The 20962-nt window shown below is 38.2% G+C and overlaps 1 protein-coding gene across 7 annotated transcripts in view; it reads left to right on the forward strand.

Annotated features, from left to right (window-relative positions):
- The window catches only part of BRF1 (BRF1 general transcription factor IIIB subunit), a 231271-nt gene that overhangs the window by 169386 nt on the left and 40923 nt on the right, over nt 1-20962 (forward strand). For all 7 annotated transcript variants that reach the window (XM_088149756.1, XM_088149755.1, XM_088149754.1 and 4 more), the window contains 3 exons: nt 638-719; nt 2565-2620; nt 10174-10430. In XM_088149756.1, the coding sequence (XP_088005882.1) occupies nt 638-719; nt 2565-2620; nt 10174-10430 (395 nt within the window). The remainder of the gene's footprint in view (nt 1-637; nt 720-2564; nt 2621-10173; nt 10431-20962) is intronic.

The raw sequence follows: 20962 nt of genomic DNA on the forward strand, positions 1-20962 counted from the left end.
GATTTTTTAAATAAGGCTAGTGTTATTGTTCCTCCCTTGAGAAAAAGAAGTTTTATTCTATATTCTGACCTGGAGCTACGTATGCTATACATATAACTAACCCAGAATAATCTATTTAATATTTAGATGAGGATGATGAATTATAGTAAATAAGCAGGTAAATACAGAGAACAGTATAGGTGTACAATTTAGCAGTAGTATAAGTAGAAACAGAAATATTTGTGATCTTTCTAAAATTGGTATCTATACTTTAAATACTTTAAAAGAGGAGGAACTACGATGCTATCAGTTACCTGTAGCAGTATTTTTAACTACTGTATTGTGATGGTATCCAGGGATCCTATAAAGCAGATAAAGAGAACTTGGAATTAGTGCTGGTCCTTATTTCTCTTCAACAGGTTGTCTTCCAGCTGGACCGGTTTGGTAGTTTCTCCTTCATCTTGTTTTTTTCCAGTTCTCTTGCCACTGTCACTCTTTCTCCCTTCTGCCACTTTGAACCCCGTTTAAACTGTCTTTGGGAAAGCATGATTTAGATTGGGTGAGGAGAATGGTGGACATGATGCAAACAGGAAAGTGATTCTGCTGATTCCTGCTACATTAGCTGCAGAAGTTTAACACTTTGACTCTCTATCTCTAGTACATACTTAATGATTCAGAAGCCAGGATAAAAGCAGAACTGTGGATGAAGGAAAATGCAGATTATCTGAAGGAACAAAAGGGTAAGCAAAATAAATAAAAATCTTTCTGGTGATTCTTGCTTGCTTTTTATTTGATTATGACAGTGTTTACCGACAATTTCTTAGGATGGAAGGCTTACAGAGTGGCAAATAATAATAAACAAAAGCATTAAACTTACAGGGCTGAAAACATTAACTGCTATAATTGATCAGTTTGAAGTAAACCATAGTTATATTATTTTTAAGAAGGTTAAGTGCAAACGTAGATACATTTTTTAATAGAAACACAGGAGCCATGATGATACTGGGGAAACTAGGATTCAAATGCCCACATAGTTTGCAGTGTGAGCTTTGGTGTCTTACATCTAGGCTATGGATTAGCAGTCTTTTCAGGGACTGGTGCCAGCATGTAATCTTCTACGATACAGGTCCCTGACCCCCAAGATAAGATAAAATAAAAATAGCCCAAACTTCAGGACAGATCTCCTCAGAACTGTGAACACTGTGCACAGTGGTTGGTTCTTGATTCCACTGTTTTCATTTGGGTGTCATAGGTGATAAATGGCACCTGTAACACTGCATTGCTGACCACTGTTCTAGATCTAACACTGCTACAGAAAATAAAAAGTTAAGTCCAGTATTTGGTTTACAATAGTTGATAAGGACATTTATTTAAGAAAGGTAAGAAAACAAGCTTTACTGTATTCTCTTTGTTACCCAAAATCTGTCTAGGCCAGAATGGGGCAAAAAATATAGTATCTGTTGAAGATTACTAAGGACAAAATAATTCCTTAACTGATTGGAGATTGCAACTATGTAGACTTGTTTAACATCAGTGTGGACAATATGGATCCTAGCTGTTTTTTAAAAAGTAGATTACGAAGCCTAAACCCAGGGCCTGCCTCTCTAGGCAGATTTTCTGTAAGAGTACTATAGGAACTCCCTTATCTCTCTAGAATACGGAAAACTGGTGGTCCCCCCTTCTTTGCCATTTTTTTCTTTTTTCCCTCTCATTGCATCAGTAGAAAAACATCAACTATGTCAGCACCAAGACTGGCATAGCTCCTTTTGGGATATATCTCCTTTGTTCTAGAAGAACAGTTTATTGATTGAGGTTCATTAATTTTATTGTTTCACCATTTTAATTAAAAAAAATGTTTTCAGAGACTTTTAAAGTTTTAACTGTCTTTGACATATGCCTAGAAAACTATGCTTAGTGGGTGGACTGAAAGTATAATCTGTTGAGAACTATAATGTCAGGAGAATAAGAGAGTTTAGATCCTGCAGTGCTCTTTAGATATCCCATGCTTGCAGATGTATTTATTTTTACTTATTTATACTATTTATTTATTTAAATAGATAAATATTACTTTATTTATGCAATTTAATGTCAGGAGAATAAGAGAGTTTAGATCCTGCAGTGCTCTTTAGATATCCCATGCTTGCAGATGTATTTATTTTTACTTATTTATACTATTTATTTATTTAAATAGATAAATATTACTTTATTTATGCAATTTAATGTCAGGAGAATAAGAGAGTTTAGATCCTGCAGTGCTCTTTAGATATCCCATGCTTGCAGATGTATTTATTTTTACTTATTTATACTATTTATTTATTTATTTATTTATTTATTTATTTAAATAGATAAATATTACTTTATTTATGCAATTTATATTCCAGATACAGAACATAGGTTTACTTTCTGTGGGCGTATTTGGGACCCATGTTCTGCTTCCTTTCTCTTGATACATCAATGCTTTCACAAGAATCTAATAGCTCCTCAGTTTACTTTTGCCTCTGTGTTTGCTGTCTAAGACCCCACCTCACCCCATGTCCTTTAAGATATTATTCAGCTTACAGTTCTGCTTTATCCCTTTCTTTTAGAAAAAGAAGCAAGGATAGCAAAAGAAAAAGAGCTTGGGATTTATAAAGAACATAAGGTAAATAATATTTTTGAAATAAGTGACGTAAAAACAAGCAAATTTGAACAGTGTTTGGTCCTGTTAGATAAGACCTATAGAAAATATTCACACAGAGGTGTTTCAGAATTAGAACTCAATCTTACCAGCTTGGCTGGCTTCAAAAAGGGGCTGGGCCAGTTCATGAAAATCATGGGGATGAAAAACTACTAGCCTTGATGGTTGTGTGATTGCCTCTGAAGATCATCTCATCTGCTGGGAGACTGGTGGGCTTCCTTATGCAGTCGGTTGACCACTGTGAGGACACATTGCTGGACTAGATGGGCCAGGGGTTCCAATCCAACAAAGCACTGCTTATGTTCTTTCCTGGCTTGATTAAGATTGTAATACTACAATTAGTTTTTCGTCTCTATATTTTTTAAAATAAATATGGAGCTTATCTTTTCATGCATCCCATCTTATATTTATTTGTTAAAATCCTTTCTTTTGTTGCTAGAAACAAGTTTATATTATGAGTGTCTGTTTTATGCATAGTGTATAAATATATATAAACTCCTTGTTAAATTCAGGCATTTTTTTTTACAGCAGTAACCCTTTAACATCATTAAAGCAAACCATATGTAATTCAAACTTTCTTGATTATATATTTATTATAAAAATAAGTATTCCAAAACTTCTTTGTCTTACTTTTTAAAAAAATAGCTAGACATGTTAAGATAAGATTGCCTTCATATTGAGCTCCATTTCTACGGACTGCCACCATGCAGTTTTGCTGGCAGAGTTAACAGAGGTGGATTTGCGTGACCTTTTTCCAGGGTATTCTTTTGATTTCCCAGTCTAGCCAAGAGCCCTGTTTTTTCCTGATTACCTCCCACTGAGGTTCTAACTACATCTGACCCTGCTTAGTTTATTGAGATCAGTCAAGATTGGCTCGGTGCTGCCATTGATGGGAAAAAGTAAATACTATTACCTGTTTTCATACCAGATTTCTCTTTGAAAAATTGAAGAAATATCCATAACAGACATTTTGAAATTATATTAGGCTTTTATCCTTCAGAAAATACTCTTAATCTGCATAATAAAAGGACTAAGAAACCTGTTGATTTGCTTTCTCTTTCCGTTAATAAAATTCCATGCCCTCTTTTAGCAATCTTTGGGAAGATTTTTCAGTTATTAAAGCAGCCCATTGTACTATGTACTGAAGTTGCCCCACCCATGTACCTGACATGCTGGGATCCTCTTTCAGTCTGGATCAGTTGTAGCTTCAGGGTTGTTGTCATTTTTACAATCAGTCCTTTCTTTAGTAGTGACAGTATTATAAATCGAAACTCTGATAGTGTCCCTATAATTATGAGGGGAAGGTTAAGAAGCAGATTTGCTCTTCTTGGCAGTGGCTACACATTCCAGGCTCCTTTTTATAAGATACTACTTTATGCTATGTTAATCCAACGTGAAACCACTCAGACTAAATCTCTAAGTAAAACTTTTCTATAGATCTAAATGTGAGTATCTGTGAGAGAGATGATATTAGGGTAGATTGCCAAAACTCAATTAAGACATAATGCATGGTTAGTGCAAATAGTAATTTGCTGCCTTAACTCTAATAATCCTAATGTTCAATAAATCCATAATTTGGCTTGCTAAACTATGCTTCCAAAGTCCCTAGCACAGTCACCACTAAGGTCTGGGTTCTGTCTTGCAAGTGGAAAATCTGGAGAGATGTGGAAATGCTTTAACTTTTTTGAAGAGCAGGCAGCATCTTTTTTGGCCAGATAGTTGCAGCTTTTGCAGCTCAGTTTTTGCATTTTGTTTTCTCATAAAATCCTAGCACCATCCCCATCACACCTGCAGTTTTTGTATTCAGCAGGGGAGACTAGAGCTCAACAGCAGAGCACATGCTTTGCATGCAAAAAAAATCCAAGTTTGATTCCTAGTATATTCAAATAGGGATAGAAATGACGCCTGTGGATAACTTAGAGGTGCCTATATCAGTCAGAGTACAGACAGTACTGAACCAGATGGACCAGTGGGCTGACTTGTTAAAAGCAGCTTCCTCCATTTTTATTGCTGCTTTTAAATTTAGTGTATTGTGTATCTAGTTGACACTGCAGTTTCTTTGAGTATCACATATCATTTCTCAGGGGGTTGCACTTACTCAGGCCCATTTTCCAGCAGATTTCCAACTGTATATATTCTTGGCAGCTTCTACTGATCCACAGTACAGCAGTCCCAGAGAGCCCTTGGACATAGTTCTTTGCTTTTACTTGAACTATCAATGCATCCCTTGAGTGTCATGTTGCAGCAGTGGCTGCAGTGCTGTTTGGTATCTCCATTGTGATCAGCAGAACAAAGATTTGCAGTAAGTTTTTCTGTCTATGCTTGTGTGTCTGTGTGGATAGCAATAATGCAATTGATTTTATACTGACATTTTATAAAAAGCACCACTTGAAAATAATTCTTCTGCAACTGGGACAAATCCAGATTTTAGAAATGAAGAAGCAGAGCCATGGGGAATTGTCAGCATTTAGAAAAAGCAAGAAAAACTCAAAGAAGGAGTGTGTGGAGTTCCCTAGTGAAGAATTACAAGCTAAAAGATTAGCACTTTTAGCATGAAGAAGAGGAAGGAAGTGTAGTCTACATTTCCAGGCACAGACCAGCTTTGACAGGGTTACTCTGTTTTTTTTTATTAGCATCCCAGGATCCACCAACTAAGAATAAGTTGTGGAAGTCATATATTTAGAATTAAAGGACAGGATGTTTCTGAGTACATTTGAAGCCAAGAATTTGTTTATTACCAAGCTAAACTAAAATCACATTTTTTCCCCTTCAAGTCCACACTGTACTTCAAACATACAGCCTAATTCACTGTGGGAATGCCAGATTTTATTTTTACTGTTTGTCAGCTGTGAGTCAAATGTATTGCAAGTGACAGCCCAGGTTCAGTGGTACATGCCCTGATACCTTTACAACCAGATTATGGCTTATGTGTTCTATGTGGAACTACCTTTGAAGATGGTGTTGGGTACAGCAGAATGCAGAAATCATTTTGTTACATGGAGCAACTAAATAAAATAGCTTAGGTTGGCTTTTTACTTGTCAATAAGACTAATAATAATAAATAAAGTACAAAGACTTGCATTGCAGTGATGCACCATTTTTATTTTCTAAGAATGCCTGTAAGATCTATGTCAGGTCCAAATACATTTTGTGATAGAGATGATGCTGAAGGCTCAGTTTTGCAGGCTATGGGCTTCCCATTTCATTTCATGTTTAATTAAAAGTATCTAAAAATAAAAATTAAGCCAAGTGAGAAGTTGCTTGGCAAGTGTTAAAGGAAGGATCCACAAATGCCACTTTGCTTATTTTTTTCCCAAGCTGTTTTCAGTTGATAATTGATTTGGCTACATTTCTCCTGATGTTTTAGATTCAAGGACCTGGCAACCTAATGTTAGATAATATACATTGGATAATATCCACAGGTGAATGCCAAAATTGACTAAATCTTTTATTTTCTTACCTTGAGCCTCTTTAGATGGTAATATTCCTTCAGCATAGACTCATTCGTTTTTGGATAGTTCAGCTTTAGTATCAAGTACAAAGGAGCACTTTTTACCATACTTTGGTTGTGTTTACATAACACTCTTAATCCAGTCAGTTAAAGATCTAGCAACTTTATTTGTACAACACGTTAAGCTTGGTTGGTTTTTGTTGTGGAATAATGCACTATGCAAACCCAACCCATTTGGTTACTATTTAGTTCAGTGAATTGAGTGAATCCATTTAAAATGGATTAATTTCTTGGCAAAGTAGTTGATTGCAAACTGAATACAAGCCAGCAGTATGATGTAGCTGCAAACAAAGCAGTGTAATTGCAACAGAACTAGTTTTTAAATCATGGGAGGTAAGCAGTCTATTCTATTTTGCATGCATTGGCCACATCCCACCACAAATACTGTGACCAGTTCTGGGCATCAGATTAGGAAGGATTCAGAGAAATTGGAACAAGTTTAAAGAAAGGGAATGAAGATGATCAGGTGATTAGAAACTAAGACCTATGAAGACAGGTTGAAGACGTTTGATATGTTTAGCCTTGAAAAAAGATGATTGAGAAGGAGTATGATAGTGTTCTTCAAATACCTGAAAGAGAGTCATATAGAAGAAAGTCAAAACCTCTTCTCTTTCCTTTCAGAGTTCCAGGCACGGAATAATGGATTTAAATTACAGGAAATCATATTCCAGTCAAATTAGGAAAACTTCCTAATGGTTAGAACTGACTGACAGTGAAACTAATTACCCAGAGAGGTGGTAGATTCCCCTTCACTAGATAAGTTCAAGCAGAAGCAGGTTAAGCAGAAGATGTGTGTTCAATCTGAGAATCAATACTTCAGATACCCCTTGGATATGTTGGAGAAGCCTTGAGGCAGGCCTGTTTGATGGCTGTCTGTTTCTGTGGAATTGGCTCCTCTCAGAAGTAAGGGCTACTTCTACTTTGGTATCATTAAAGGAAGTGAACACTGTTTTATTTTGTAGGGTTTTTGAAATCTGAGTGGCTGCTCTTATTGCCCTAGGTGGTAATAGGGACACTAAAAGCATTGTCATTTTTTATGGATTTTCTTTCCTTTTAATCGGTTTTATTAGTAGTTTAAGAAGGCTTTATGTCATTGTTTTTGGAGGATTTTGTATGTTTTATTCTGTAAACCTCCTGAAGTCTCTTGGAATAGAATGGTATATAAATGATGTAACAAATAAATAAATGTATATAGTAGAATGTGTAGATAAAAAGATTACAGAAAATGCCCTGTAAGCCTCATGTCCACTGCAAGTAAAATCTGGTGGTGATATTTTTGTTTACATGAACCCTTATAATGTAGTGTGAATTATGCCATAATAAATGTAAATGACTAGAACTATTGAGGCTCAAAATATTTAAGTCTATTTTATAGCATCTAGATTTTCATATACCTAAATTTTCAGGCACATAGATATGAGTTAGACCCATCCTTTAAACAAGACAATTTCTTGGGGCAGGGTGGACATTCTTTAGAGAACAAGACCATGGTTTTCAGGGTATTACCATCTGCAGTGAACTGAGTAAGAATATGATTTGCATCATGTATCTAGACAGAGTGAAGATTTTGATTCTTCTGTCTGCAGATGGAAAAGTATATTTTCTTCTAACTATTCTAAGCATCTTTTATGGTTCACCTTGCAGTTTTTATACAATTACCACCTCAAAATGATAGGAAACCACATTATTGATTATTTGTCAGAGAGGGTTTCTGTGAGCCACAAAGAGGTCTTTGATGGGGACAGGATGCTGACCGCTGAGTTAGGACATTGTTGAATTGTATTAAGAATTATGTCAGGTCTGACTTTTGGAGTAGAAGATAAACTGACACAACGTTTAACATTTAAACTAATCCACACTGGCATAATCAGATTGTTTGAATGGAATCATTTGGGAGCTACTATCCATCTCAAGATTTTAGTGCGAGTTGGGCTATAAATGCTAAATAATATCAATTCAAGGCTGGGTAAATAATGCCTCTGGGGAAATAACTGGAACTGTTTTAGATACAATAGGAGAATTACAGCTGGAATCTCAAAAGGCCAATTCACACAACCAATAAAAAGTTTCTATAGCTCGCATCAGCAGGTTCCCATGTTTTTATATGCTTTTATATGCAGGAGTAGCCCCTTTGCAAAAGGATATAGATCAACACATGAACTATTGAATAGAAGGAAGTATACTATGAATTGGGCGCAGGCAGGCAGATCTATATATATGGTACTCATATCCTTTATGTATATGTGAAAATATTGGCAAAACTAAGTTTTATGTGTAACTTTCATATGATAGCTAACAAATGTCAAATTATCTCATGTTTTTAAAATATAATAATTATTAGAGATTTTTAAACAAGTAAAAGATAAACATGAAAAAATACAGAAAATGAAATTGCAAAAGAAAGAAAAGATAGAGGAAAGGTACAGAAAATTAAAAAAAGAAAAAGATATTTAAAGAAATGACTTTTGATCTTCTTTACAAACTTAGCATCACTCCTCCCCCTTTAAGATTACATTACATAGTTCGCTTCTTCCCATATTCAGCCCTTTTCAATTGGCAAATCCAGAAATCATCAACTGATTTCTGCCCATTTTCAGCAAAAAGTCCATAAAATGTTTCCAGTGTTTCATAAAAGTACTTATTGTCTTATCCCTGATTGAACAAATCAATTTTATATTCTTTTCTCTTACTCAGTATTCTGCTATTATTAATCCTTAGCTTAGTGTTACAGTGTTGTTGTAGAACTTGATCTCTTGTCTTCTTCCTGACAAGGTGCACAAGTATATTTCTGAGCACATTTCTTAACTTTTCATTTCTTGTGTTAATTGTGTACACCTTGTCCACTTCTGCATCCATGCCTTCTTCCTCCCATTCTAAGAATTTTATTAAGGCTTCAACAACTCTCTCCTTACTATCTTTGCAAGATTGTTTTGTAGCTGCTGTCAGTGTCAAGCAAAATTATTTCTCTTTTAAATCCAGTAGCATCACATAGTCTGAATCTTTTTTCATCTCTTGGCTTATTGTTTCTGTCTCACTCACTCATACTGCAGATTCTTCAGATTTTTAAATTCATCTTTCCTTCCATATTTGCAAGCCATCTACTATCTTGAATTTCTAAATGTAAAACAGCTGTAAGTGGGAGTTGCCCTTGTTGCAGATTGTAGCCCTGCAATTTTAATGTCATTCTTCAATTTTTTGCAAAAATGTCAAGTCTCTACTGAAGTCCTTTTGTATAGTTAAGAAATAGCATATTGACATTGTATAGTTTTATGAACCCATCCATTTGTTGCCAACCATAGGTGAGATATTTCCATTATGTGATATGTTTTCTTTAGTGCACATATTATGGAAAAGGGGAAGGGTGGCTACTTTTGTTTCAATATAAATTTCAACTTTATTGTGTAGAACACTAGAAGAGATACTTACAGTCAAAGCATAGAATAGAAGCTCTGTGCTCATATCACATCTAGTTCAAGACTAGTACTAGCAGTAGTAAATTCTCATCCAATGCTCATTGTGATCTAAAAGACAAGGAAAAATTAATCTAGATTCCCAAATCAGTTGCCCCTTTCCATTGGCATAGTAGTTCAAATTTTGCTAAAAATTAAACTTTATTTCCAGGTTCTACACTTAAGAATGGGGCTTGACGTGTTGGAGGAAAGCATATTTTAAAGAACTACTTCTTAGCATAGCTACATGGTATATACATTAATAGCCATTCAAAACAACATTTATTGCAGTGCATTATTTTTAAGGGAGGGAAAATTCACAGGCTCTTAATTCCACTCAAGTATTCAGATCTGGATCCTTACAGTGTTGGTTCTACAAGGAACTGTTAAGACCATACTAAAACTTTGATAAGCCGCTATTCTAACTACATTGCCTACCTATCCCCTTCACTACCACCTGTCATCTGAGAATTGATTCAGTTGTAATCCATTCTTTGATTTCAGTGAAATTATTCTGATTGCTCCTTAAAATTCCTGTTCTTTATGTTTTAATTAAGCCCAAGAAGTCTGCAAAGAAACGGGAGCTGATCCAGGCCAGCACAGCAGGAGAGGCAATTGAAAAAATGTTGGAACAGAAGAAGATCTCAAGTAAAATTAATTATAATGTGTTAAGGGACCTCAACAGCAAAGGAGGTAGCACACCAAAGAAAGATGATGATACCACTGGTGACAGCAACAGCACCAAGAAGTTGTCAAGGAGAAAATCTCTTGTGAATCGGAATGTGGCCAATTCAGTAAACACCGTGGGGAAAAGGTACCACAATTATTCATTGATATTTGCATGGTAGTCAATGCATCTAGAGCTGATGCATTGTTAATGTTTCTTTGACACTGCAGTGATGTTCATTTTATTGTGGTATGTGGGCCAGAATGAATCCTTCTCTGTAGGTCACATCAGCTGGCAGTATCAGCATGGATTAATCATCACAGCCTGGAGGAATCAGCAGAAATGCATTATTCAGCTGCCAGTGGCTTCCTTGATAGAATTGTCAGATGTATTATGCTATTTCCCTTTTCCTAAGTGATCAGGTTTTGTATTAAATGATATGACAAGCATGCTGAGATGGTGCATGTGTGTATTCTTTTCCATGTTAATATGAAAAATACATGGTTATTATCTGTTGTGACATTTTGCATGGTTTGATTTAGTTCTGAGATATATTTTCATTCCAAATGTTGGTTGCTAATTACTGACTTACATAAAGCTTTTTAGCAAACATTGGTTGTACTTTCCTAAAATACGAGTGCAGGAAGAAGCTGTTGTGTTAGCAGGAAAATAATTCCAATTTGGACATTTATTGCATTTAAGATATATGGGCATTACAGACAATTTGCACATTTCTTATTCTCTTCATGTGTCTGCTGGCTATAAAACTAATTTCTGAGATCTGAGCTGATTTTGTTCAGACCTCTTTCTTCCTGGCTGTTGTATTCTTTAAAGAGACAAAGTTAATTGACCTTACAGCTCACCCTGGAGCATCTCAGTGATGCCAGGTGAGTTCCCTGAAGAACTTCTTACCCCTGGTAAGGAATCTGTTGCTTTCCCTGTGGCTGATGTCTGCCCATCTGTCTCTGTTTCCCATCTCCATTAAAGCTAACCCTTTACTGACTTCTCTTCAGAGCAGGGGTATTCAGTAAATGGATGCAGAAGGAGAGCGTGATGCAAAGTGACGGTTAAGGCTCTAGAGGGCAGAGGTTACTTCTGGCATAGAATCTGTGCCTGTGCTAGGGTTCCAGGACTAACCCAGTACCATTCAATTTCTAAGTAATGAGGTGTCAGCAGCCCCAAATATGAACCATGCATCATGCAGCTTTGTTGCACATGGTAATGCATAATTTAGCAGCATTGGTAGCAGCTGTGATCATCGCTATTGGTTATTCTTTATAAACTGGCTTGAAAATTTCACTTGAACTATATTAGCTTCACTGTATTTACAATAACAAAATTATACAAACAGCTTACACTCCTTAGTTTGCTTTCTGTAATAAAAATTCACTCTCCAATTAAGCCCTGCTCCTGTTCTTTCTGGATTCTACCACTGGCTCTTCCTCCTCCTGTTTACTCACTGGTCACATTTCCTTACAACCATAGCTATATATAAACATACCTTCCACTTTTTGAAAGTATTTCTATTATTTTTTTACCAAAACCCTTGTGACAGGAAATTCCATATCACAATCAGAAATGGGAATCTTGTTTTCTCCCTCTCTAATCAATACTTTGCTCTTGTTTTTTTTTCATAAGTACCTTATTTCCAATGAATGAAATACTGACTGTGAAAGCAACCCAGTTGCTAGGTCTTTCAGATCTGAATTAGTGACATGAGGGTTTGCTCAAAAATCTCTTAATAATTCTTGTTGTTTACATGGAGCTTTAAATGATAATAGATCTCTCCATAAACTCAGCTGTGTGAGACTAGGCTGAAGCTGCCATAACTAAAGATGAAGCAGGCACTTAAGCAGAGAGGACAAAAGCCAGGAATCTTGACTATGAGATCCCTTCGGGGAGGTAGATAAGAAGGAAGCAAGTCATTAAGGAAGCAAAGGACCTGAACCAGACAAAAGAAGTTGGGCCTGAGCACATGGAAACCCTCACTCCAATCCCGTCCACTTGTAAGTCAACCAAGCAAGGACTTTTGGGGATAAAAGGGGTCCCAAAGCCTTTTGAGAGTCTGAGTCATCTTTAGATCCAGACTTGGTGGCTTCCATCCCTCTAGCTAGTGCCTGGCAGCCTAGTTGGGAAGGATAAGTGTGGATGAGCACGTGTGTGTGTGTATGAGAAAGAGCAAATGTACCTTGCAACCAGTAACGTTTTGCTGTTACTTTAAATTCACTGGGTCTCCTTGTATTACAAAGAACCTCTTGTGCCTCAGAGTTTGGTTGGAAGTGATTTGTGTGTATCCCTAATTATTTCCTGGCTGTTGACCAGGGCTGTGTGTTTTGTCTGCTCCAGCCGCACCTATCTGGAAAACCCAGGTAGAAAGCAAGGGGGGCTGACAAGATCCGCGTGCCTCAACGGGCTGTGAGTGTGTGAGTGAGTGACCATAAGCCGAACCTGGGAGCAGTGTGTGTAACAGCTGCAATATTTGAGCTGCAAAATCTGCTCCACTCTGGTGCAATAATCTTTGAATCCAATACTTCTCTGTTTGAAAGTCCCTGTTATCTTCCATTGTCCATGCAATTTCTGTGTTCATTTGGCCTCCATGATTCTGGGTTTGTAGCAGAACAATTCCAAATTTTTGGTATTTTTGCTATGGAACACATTATTGCTAAGAGGTAACAGGGAAAGTACTCCCCCCATCCCCCCCCCAAAAGACATGGTTTTTATAGGGATCCGTTGTCAATCTTTATGATGAGAAAATGATGAAATGTGTATTGTGATTTAAGGGGAAAACCTTGGCCTTTTTGTATTTGTACCTCAACATCAGACACATATGGAAGTCACAGGTTTTGCATCATGATGCCATACTTCATCATTTGTTCCTCCCCATGGATGCCTGTGGTGGTTTTATTTGAAATGCTAGGACAGTGGAAGTGAATTTATTATCATGACATTGTAAAACACATTCAGAGAAAATTGGGCATGTTTTTTGCGTCATGATGAGCAATTATGCAGTGATGGCAAACAGTTTCTGTACAGTTGCAAAGAAACCTGAATGGATGCATCAATGAAGACATCAGGAGTTAAGCTTGTCTCAAAGGAGATTGTATCTTTATAGTTCAGAACTTAAATATCTATTTCTCAGCAAAGTTCCCCAAATTCAGTCTCTAGCATTGCCATTAAAAAGAATATTTTTGTAGCATGACTAAGAAAGATGTTTGATTGAGGACCTGAACAGTCACTGCCTGCCAAGAATGGACAGTACTGAGTTAGACAACCAATAGTCTGATCTGACACATGGTAGCTTCATACTTTGAATACCTTATTGCAGGTCCAGAGGAGATGCCTGGGAAGGAGTCTTGCCTGGTTATCTGGGATCAGTTTGAACCTTTTGGGCCTGAGGAATTGGACTGTTAGGACTGTGAGTTCAGCTACCTGCCCTTTAGATCCATGTCCCTCCTGGCTTGTTAAAGCAGCCCGGGGGGGGGGGGTATCATGTGAGTGGGTTCTAGCAGTGGTGAACTCTTCCTTGAGTGAGGGGGTTGTTACTTTACCTCTTAAGAGGCCTTGGTTCATTGCCCCCTCAAGAAGCCATCACTGGACCTCACTATAGTGGACAATTTTCATCCAGCATCTAACCTCCTCTTTCTGGGGAAGGTGGTTGAGAAGGTAGTTGTGCAGCAGCTTCAGAGGACCTTGGATGAAGTGAATTATCCAGATCCCTTTCAGTCAGGATTCAGACCTGGCTATGGGACGAAAACGGCATTGGTCATGCTTTTGGATGATCTCTAGTCAGGGCGGAATGGGGTTGTCCATCCATCCATGTGGCTTTTGATGCCATCGACCATGGTCTCCTTCTGGATCGGCTCTGGGGATTGGGGGTGGGCAGCACTGTGTTGTGTTGGTTTGCCTCCTGTTTCCAGAGTTGGTTCCAGTTGGTGGTGATTGAGGAGGAGAGATCGCACCCCCAGCCCCTGCTATGTGGGGTGCCACAGGGTTTGGTGCTCTCTCCACTCCTATTCAATATCTATATGAGGCTACTGGGTGAGATCATCTGTCACCATGGGGTGAAGTATCATCAGTACGCTGATGATATCCTATTATATGTCTCTGCCCCTGGTAAATTAAGCGATGCTATGGACATCTTATCCCGGTGCCTGGAGGCTTTGAGGGTCTGGATGGGGAACAACAGGCTTCAGCTGAACCCTGGCAAGATTGAGTGGCTTTGGGTTTGGGGGCCTACTGGTTCCAGGACTATGCCATCTTTGGCTCTGGATGGGGTTGTATGGCCCCAGACAGACCCGGTGTGCAATCTGGGAGTCCTCTTGGACTCACGACTCCTACTCAAAGAGCAGGTGACAGTCGTAGCTAGGAGGGCCTTTGCATAGCTTCGTGTTGTACGACAGTTGCACCCATTCCTGGATCGGGGGCTCTGCTGACAGTCACTCATGCTCTAGTTAACTCCTGATTGGATTACTGTAAGGCAGTCTACATGGGGCTGTCCTTGAAGAGTATCCGGAAGCTTCAGCTGGTGCAAAATGCAGCTGCGCAGGCAGTTATGCGTGCCTCTAGAACGGCACATTACACCTCTGCTCCATGACCTGCATTGGTTGCCAGTCTGCTTCCAGGTCCAATTCAAGGTGCCTGCTTTTGACTTTTAAAGCCCTTCATAGCATGGGGCTGGGTTACTTGAGGGACCACCTCTTTTCAATTACATCTGCCTGACCCATTAGATCCAGCAAGAGAGACGTTCTGTGGGTCCTGCCCACTTGGCGGGCTCAAGGAGGTGGGCCTTCTCTGCCATGCTGCCCACCTTACGAAACATTCTCCCTGAAGTGAGGTCAGCTCCATCCCTACTTATCCCTCAAGACCTGGTTATGTCATCAGGCCTGGGGTCTCAGGGGACTGGTCAGATCTTGAGGTGGCTCCCTTGCTGATCTAATCTCTTGTGTTGTTGTTTGTGGGTGTTTCTTTTTGGTAACTTTTTAATATGGCTGTGTTTGACATGTTTATTGTTTTATATTTTTTGCTGTATGCTCCCCAGAGTCACTTCTTGTGAGATGGGCAGCCATAAAAATTTGATAAACAAAGAAAGAAACAAAAAGATTTGATGTGCTGGCAATGAGGAAATAGCTATTTCAGATGTAGTGTATCATCCAAGATTTTGGCAAGTGTAAAGGTTATTTTGATTTTCTCAGGATTAAAGATTTACAGCAGTCTTTTTTATTATTTTCCTCCATTATTGTAACTGCAATACCTTTTGCATGGCACTAATTCATTCCTTTGTTCAGCACTATTTCAAGAGGTAATGCATAATTCCTTTGTTCACATTTGTTTCTCTGAGGTGTTAACAGATAAATGCATTTTTAGCCATACAATAATCACAGTAATTAATGTGCAATTAAGAACAAAATGTGCCCCACTTCTCATTTGACAATGAAACCCCTCATGTGTCTCCATCCAGAAATTGTTAGCACAGATTTTACTATCTAATTTGCAGTGATTAATAATCTTCTTGGATTTAGCTTTAGATACCTTAAATGTTGAGTAATCTTTTATCTGGCAGAAGAAGATGGCTGCCTAATAGGCATCTGCACACAGTTTAACTAAAAGTCAAGCTTTCTCCATTATCTAATCTTGGAGATAAAAAATGGATATGTTTGCACACAACAGAAAACCGGAATTGTACTGATTCCTGGCTTCCAGGAGACATCAATCCTGCATACAAGAATAGCTAAATTAACCAGGAATTGCTAAATTAACCAGGAACTGAAAGTTTACTGGGGCTTCCCAGTGAGATTTCTGGTTGCTGTTACTAAACTCAAACTGAATTCATGAATCCAGAACCAATCCTAATTTCTGAGTTATAAGAGGCATTAGCCAAAAGCTCCACTCAATTCAGTTCCTGGCTAATTTAGCTGTGAGAATACTCAATTTAGCTGTGAGAGCCAACAGACTACGTTCACTAGTGTACAGCTTATCCATAGTAAGATAGGATTTTCTGGAAAATCTCTTTTACCATTGGATCTGAACTTAGCCAGTAACTCCTGTGCATTGCATGTGATAATGCATAATTTGTAGATTATTTGCCAGGGCCAGGCAGAATGAATTACCTTTGTTCTATTCTCTCTGATGCAAATTCTTCCTTCCGTTCCCTGTGTGTTAATCAGAGTTTAACTTTGTTTGCATGGGAGTAACCATGGTTCTTATCTCCCTGGACTTATAAAATCAAGTTTGGGAAGTGCCAGAAGATAAGCATTTGGTAATGGGAAATTCCAAATTATGCTTTGGTGAGGGTAGAAGAGAGAGAGGATACATTCCTGGCAGATTTTCAGGTGAAGTGTCAGAATTTCACTTTTGAACATATATCCATATCAACAAGTGGAGTTGGCTTCTCCATGCATTGCTCTTATTAACATAAATAAGGGCCAGGTACCACCCTGCATGTGAAATGCATTACACCATCACTATAGTGTGATACAAAGGTTTTCTGAGCTGTGTGTACTCTCAGCTCAATACAGATGATATTGCAATTTCTGATCACCTATGCAAGCCTTCTGTTCTCAGGTTCTCACATTTTTTATTAGCTTCTAGCCATGCAAAGAGCGTAAATATTTGTAGAATGTCAGCATCTGCAGATTATTAAATGCTCCTTGTGCCTTTTGCAACACTGAAATACTGTACAGCATTCTCATATTTGACCATGGGGCATACTAATGCAACTTCTGAGAATTTTCTACAGGTAGTCCCTGGGTTAAGAACTCCTGGGATACAGATGACCCATAATTAAGAACAGAGCTTATTATAGTAAAATTTGAGTTAAATACACAATGGTTCAAGTTAATTACACAATATTACTTACACAGTATTATACAATAATACTGTTCTGGTTTACATACAAATTTGATCTAAAGACAGAACTTGGGAATGGAACTCGTTCTTAAATTGTATTCAAAATTCTATTACTATATCTCTGTATCTTTACATTGCAAGGGACTGATTAATTCATTTATACTCTAATGTAGGAGAGCCAGTCTGGTGTAGTGGTTAAGGCACCAGGCTAGAAAGTGTGAGACTGTGAGTTCTAATCCTGCCTTAGGCACAAAGCCAGTTGGGTGACCTTGGGCCAGTCACTCTCTCTCAGCCCTAGGAAAGAGGCAATGGCAAACTACTTCTGAAATCTTGCCAAGAAAACTGCAGGGACTTGTCCAAGCAGTTGCCAAGAGTCAAGACTGACTTGAAGGCACCAAGTGTGCGCGCTCACCCCCCCACCAGTGTAAAACCCATCAAATTTTGTCTGTACTTACTACCCAGTCTTATATGGAAAGCAGGTGCCCTATTATTCTACCCACCTCCCCTCTAAAGCAGGCTTTAGGATTTCCACAGATAGATATCCGCCCATAGAAAGAGAATAGTGTGCTTTGAATTTCAGATTTGCTAGTGGCTGTAGAAAGTTACGTGTGGTCTGTTGAATTTAACCCTAATTGTTCGTGCTGCTACCATAGTTTCTCAGTTTTAAATGCAATTGTGCAATACAATAATGAAATAATAAATGTTTTGGAAGGTGTTTGCTGGTTTGGAAATATTTGTGAGACTTCAAAAATGACATTTTAAGGATCAAGGAAAACGTTTAATTCCAGTGTGTTGTCAAAGGCTAATTACATACAATATGATTTGTTTTATCACAAGTGGGATGCAATTATCTGTTTGCTTAAAAAAGGCAAATGAAATGAGATACTCTGGCAAAATACCAGATATGCCCATAAATTTTGGAATTAATGAAGAAGGTGTGTGTGTTTGTGTGTGTGGGAGAGAGAAGGGGGAGAGGGGGAATATGTTTATGCAGATTCAATTCTATGCAAATGTGTTTTAATTACATTTTTTGCTGAATGTAATTGGAAGCTGCCTCATAGAAAAAGGTCAGATATAATTTTCACATGGAAAATGCTTTGTTTTAAGCATTTCCCTTCAGCTAGCTGTACTTCCGTTTTTGCCAAATGTTTGATGCTTACTGTAGCTAAACATCACCAGTTCACTCACCATTATTTTCGTTTTTGTCTTAACTCTTACCCAGGTTGTGAAGCACAGGATATTGTTATTGGCTGACCACTTTAAATATGTGGTTTAAAAAATAGCATTTCTTTTATAAATGTGGCAAAATTAATATCTGTCTCATGTTTAATTTAATGTGAGTTTTTTCAAGCTGATGGAAATGAGCAATGATGTCTAGTGAATTTTTTTGCTTATTATGCTTTTTGCTTGAACTGAATTCCTTATTACAATGTTTTTTATCTGTTATGCCAAATAAACATGTTAGTGAAGGATCTTTGAAGTCCCTACCTTATAAAAATGAGGGGCTCTCTATTTTTGGTACATAAAAATAGTAATGATATACTGTACATGAAGATAGGCAATATTATAAAAGGTATAATATTGGGTTAATCTTGTGAAATCTACAAAGAAAAGAAATAGATCTGCAAAAGACACTGAAGGGTTTAAGACAGGAGCTTGTTTTTTTTGTGTTAGAGGGTTGAGTGGTCTCATGTGGGGAAAGATCAGGAAATATTTTATTAGAAGACTGAATTTGAATCTCAGGCTTATCCTAACATTTTTGTTCTGTTCATCAGAGATAAGTTTTAGACATAGGTTTTAGGGCACTGCCCTTTGTATTTTATTGTATCACAAATACTATAGAGTAGAAGACAATATTCTGGGCAATTTTAGGATTTCCATGCTTGGAAGAGCTGCAGAGTTCTGGAACAACGTCTTATCCTTTTCTAGGTAGGATGTCTTATACACAAGAAGTAGGAAACCCATACCTGCGAGCAGCATGCAACCACCAACCCATTTTGCAAATTTGCAAAGCCCTTCAGGATCATGACACCAAAATTCAGTGGTAATTCTTGGCAACACGAAGTTTTTTTGAGGGGGGTGGGATTTGAAGACTTAAAATTTTATAAAAAATAAAGCAAAACAAAAACAAATCTAAAGAATACAAAGAAAAGAGCCAACTATTTCAATTCCAGCCATTAATTTTAATTCAATTTAATATTTCAATGTTGAGGCTGCCTGGTTCCACCGTGACTTTTATTAATAGAGAATTAAAAAGAAATAACATATATCAAAGAGAATATAATTGACAGGAAAACTGAGCACATAATACAAGAAGACCAAAAAATACCCCAAAACAAAGGGCTCATCCACCATCCTAACCCAAGGCTTGGAAGAACAATCAAGTTTTTAACAGTTTACAAAAACTCAGTAAGATGGGAATAGTATGTATCTCCTGGGGAGGATATCATTCCAGAGGGAAGGAGCCATCACTGTGAAAGCACACTTCCTGAGTTCTACAAGGTAACATTGCTTGATCAATGGGACCTAGAGCGTGCCCACTTTAGCTGACCTCACCAGATAGGTGGAAATATACAAAGACAGGTATATATCAAGTAGCCAGGCCCTATGCCATGAAGGGTTTTATAGGTGATAACCAGCACCTTGAATTGCACCCAGAAGCCAACAGGCATCCAGTGCAGCTTGCAGAGCAGCAGCAACAAATATGCCTACTGCAGCATGCTCATTCCTGCCTATGCCCATGCATTCTGGACCAGTTGTAGCTTCTAAGTGGTCTTCAAGGTCAGCCCCACATAGAGCACATTACAGTAGTCCAATTGTGAGGTTGACCAGGGCATGAGTGACTGTCCGAAGAGCCTCCTGGTCCAGAAATGGGTACAACTGGTGCACCAGGTGAACTTGTGCAAAGGCCCTCTTGGCTACAGCTGCCACCTGCTCTTTGAGTAGGAGCTGTGAGTCCAAGAGGAACCCCATATTGTGCACCAGTCTTCCATGGGGAAGTACAACCCCATTGAAGACAAAAGATGGAATGTCCCCCAAACAAGGGAAGCCTAACAAAGCTACTTGGTCTTGTCAGGATTAAACCTGAGTCTGTTCCTCCCCATCCAGTCTTGCACAGCCTCCAGGCATTGGGTCAGGACTTCAATAGTGTCATCCAGTCAGCCTAATGATATTGGCACCAATTATGATAACATCTAGAACATAATCAACTATTGCACCCGTGGCTTCCAGTAAATAAGTAAGAAATAAATAAAAGGGCAGACCCTAGGTTAGGAAAAAAGTTGCCTATTCCTATTCTACAGTGAGAGGCACAGAAGGAGGAATGCATCCTTTATTTGCTATCATTGAATTTCATTTATTCAGGGGTCTACAACCTGTCTGGATCAGAAAGTACAGAGACATCCTTAAATGTTTATGTATGTTTATGCTACCACCATTCACTACAGACCTTTTTATCCTTTCAAACCTTCCATGCTTTTACTACACCCATCCCCTGCTTCATATATTGGCTTTAGGATTTTAAATTTCTCACCCAGTGGTGTGCTTGTAAATGTTTAACAACTGGCTCTGCTGGCTCCTTCGCTGCTGTGCCACACCACTAGCCACTGAACAATGGATTGGCGCGTTGGGCATAATGGCTCAGCTCTGCTCTCAAACAGCTCCCCAAATTCCAGAAAATGTAATAATCAGCTTTTGTGAGCTGTACGATCTGGCTCCAGCACAATCCTATTCTCACCTCTCTCTTTTTCAGGATCTCATCAACTCTACTGAACACAGCTATTTTGGTCATCCCCTTCCTCTTGACTCTTTCTTCAGCATTTTTTTTCTAAGCC

Source organism: Python bivittatus, unplaced genomic scaffold (assembly GCF_059951505.1).
Source record: "Python bivittatus isolate LINGU-HERP-01145 unplaced genomic scaffold, Pbiv_v1 ctg000580_np1212, whole genome shotgun sequence".
Classification (NCBI taxonomy): Eukaryota; Metazoa; Chordata; class Lepidosauria; order Squamata; family Pythonidae; genus Python; species Python bivittatus.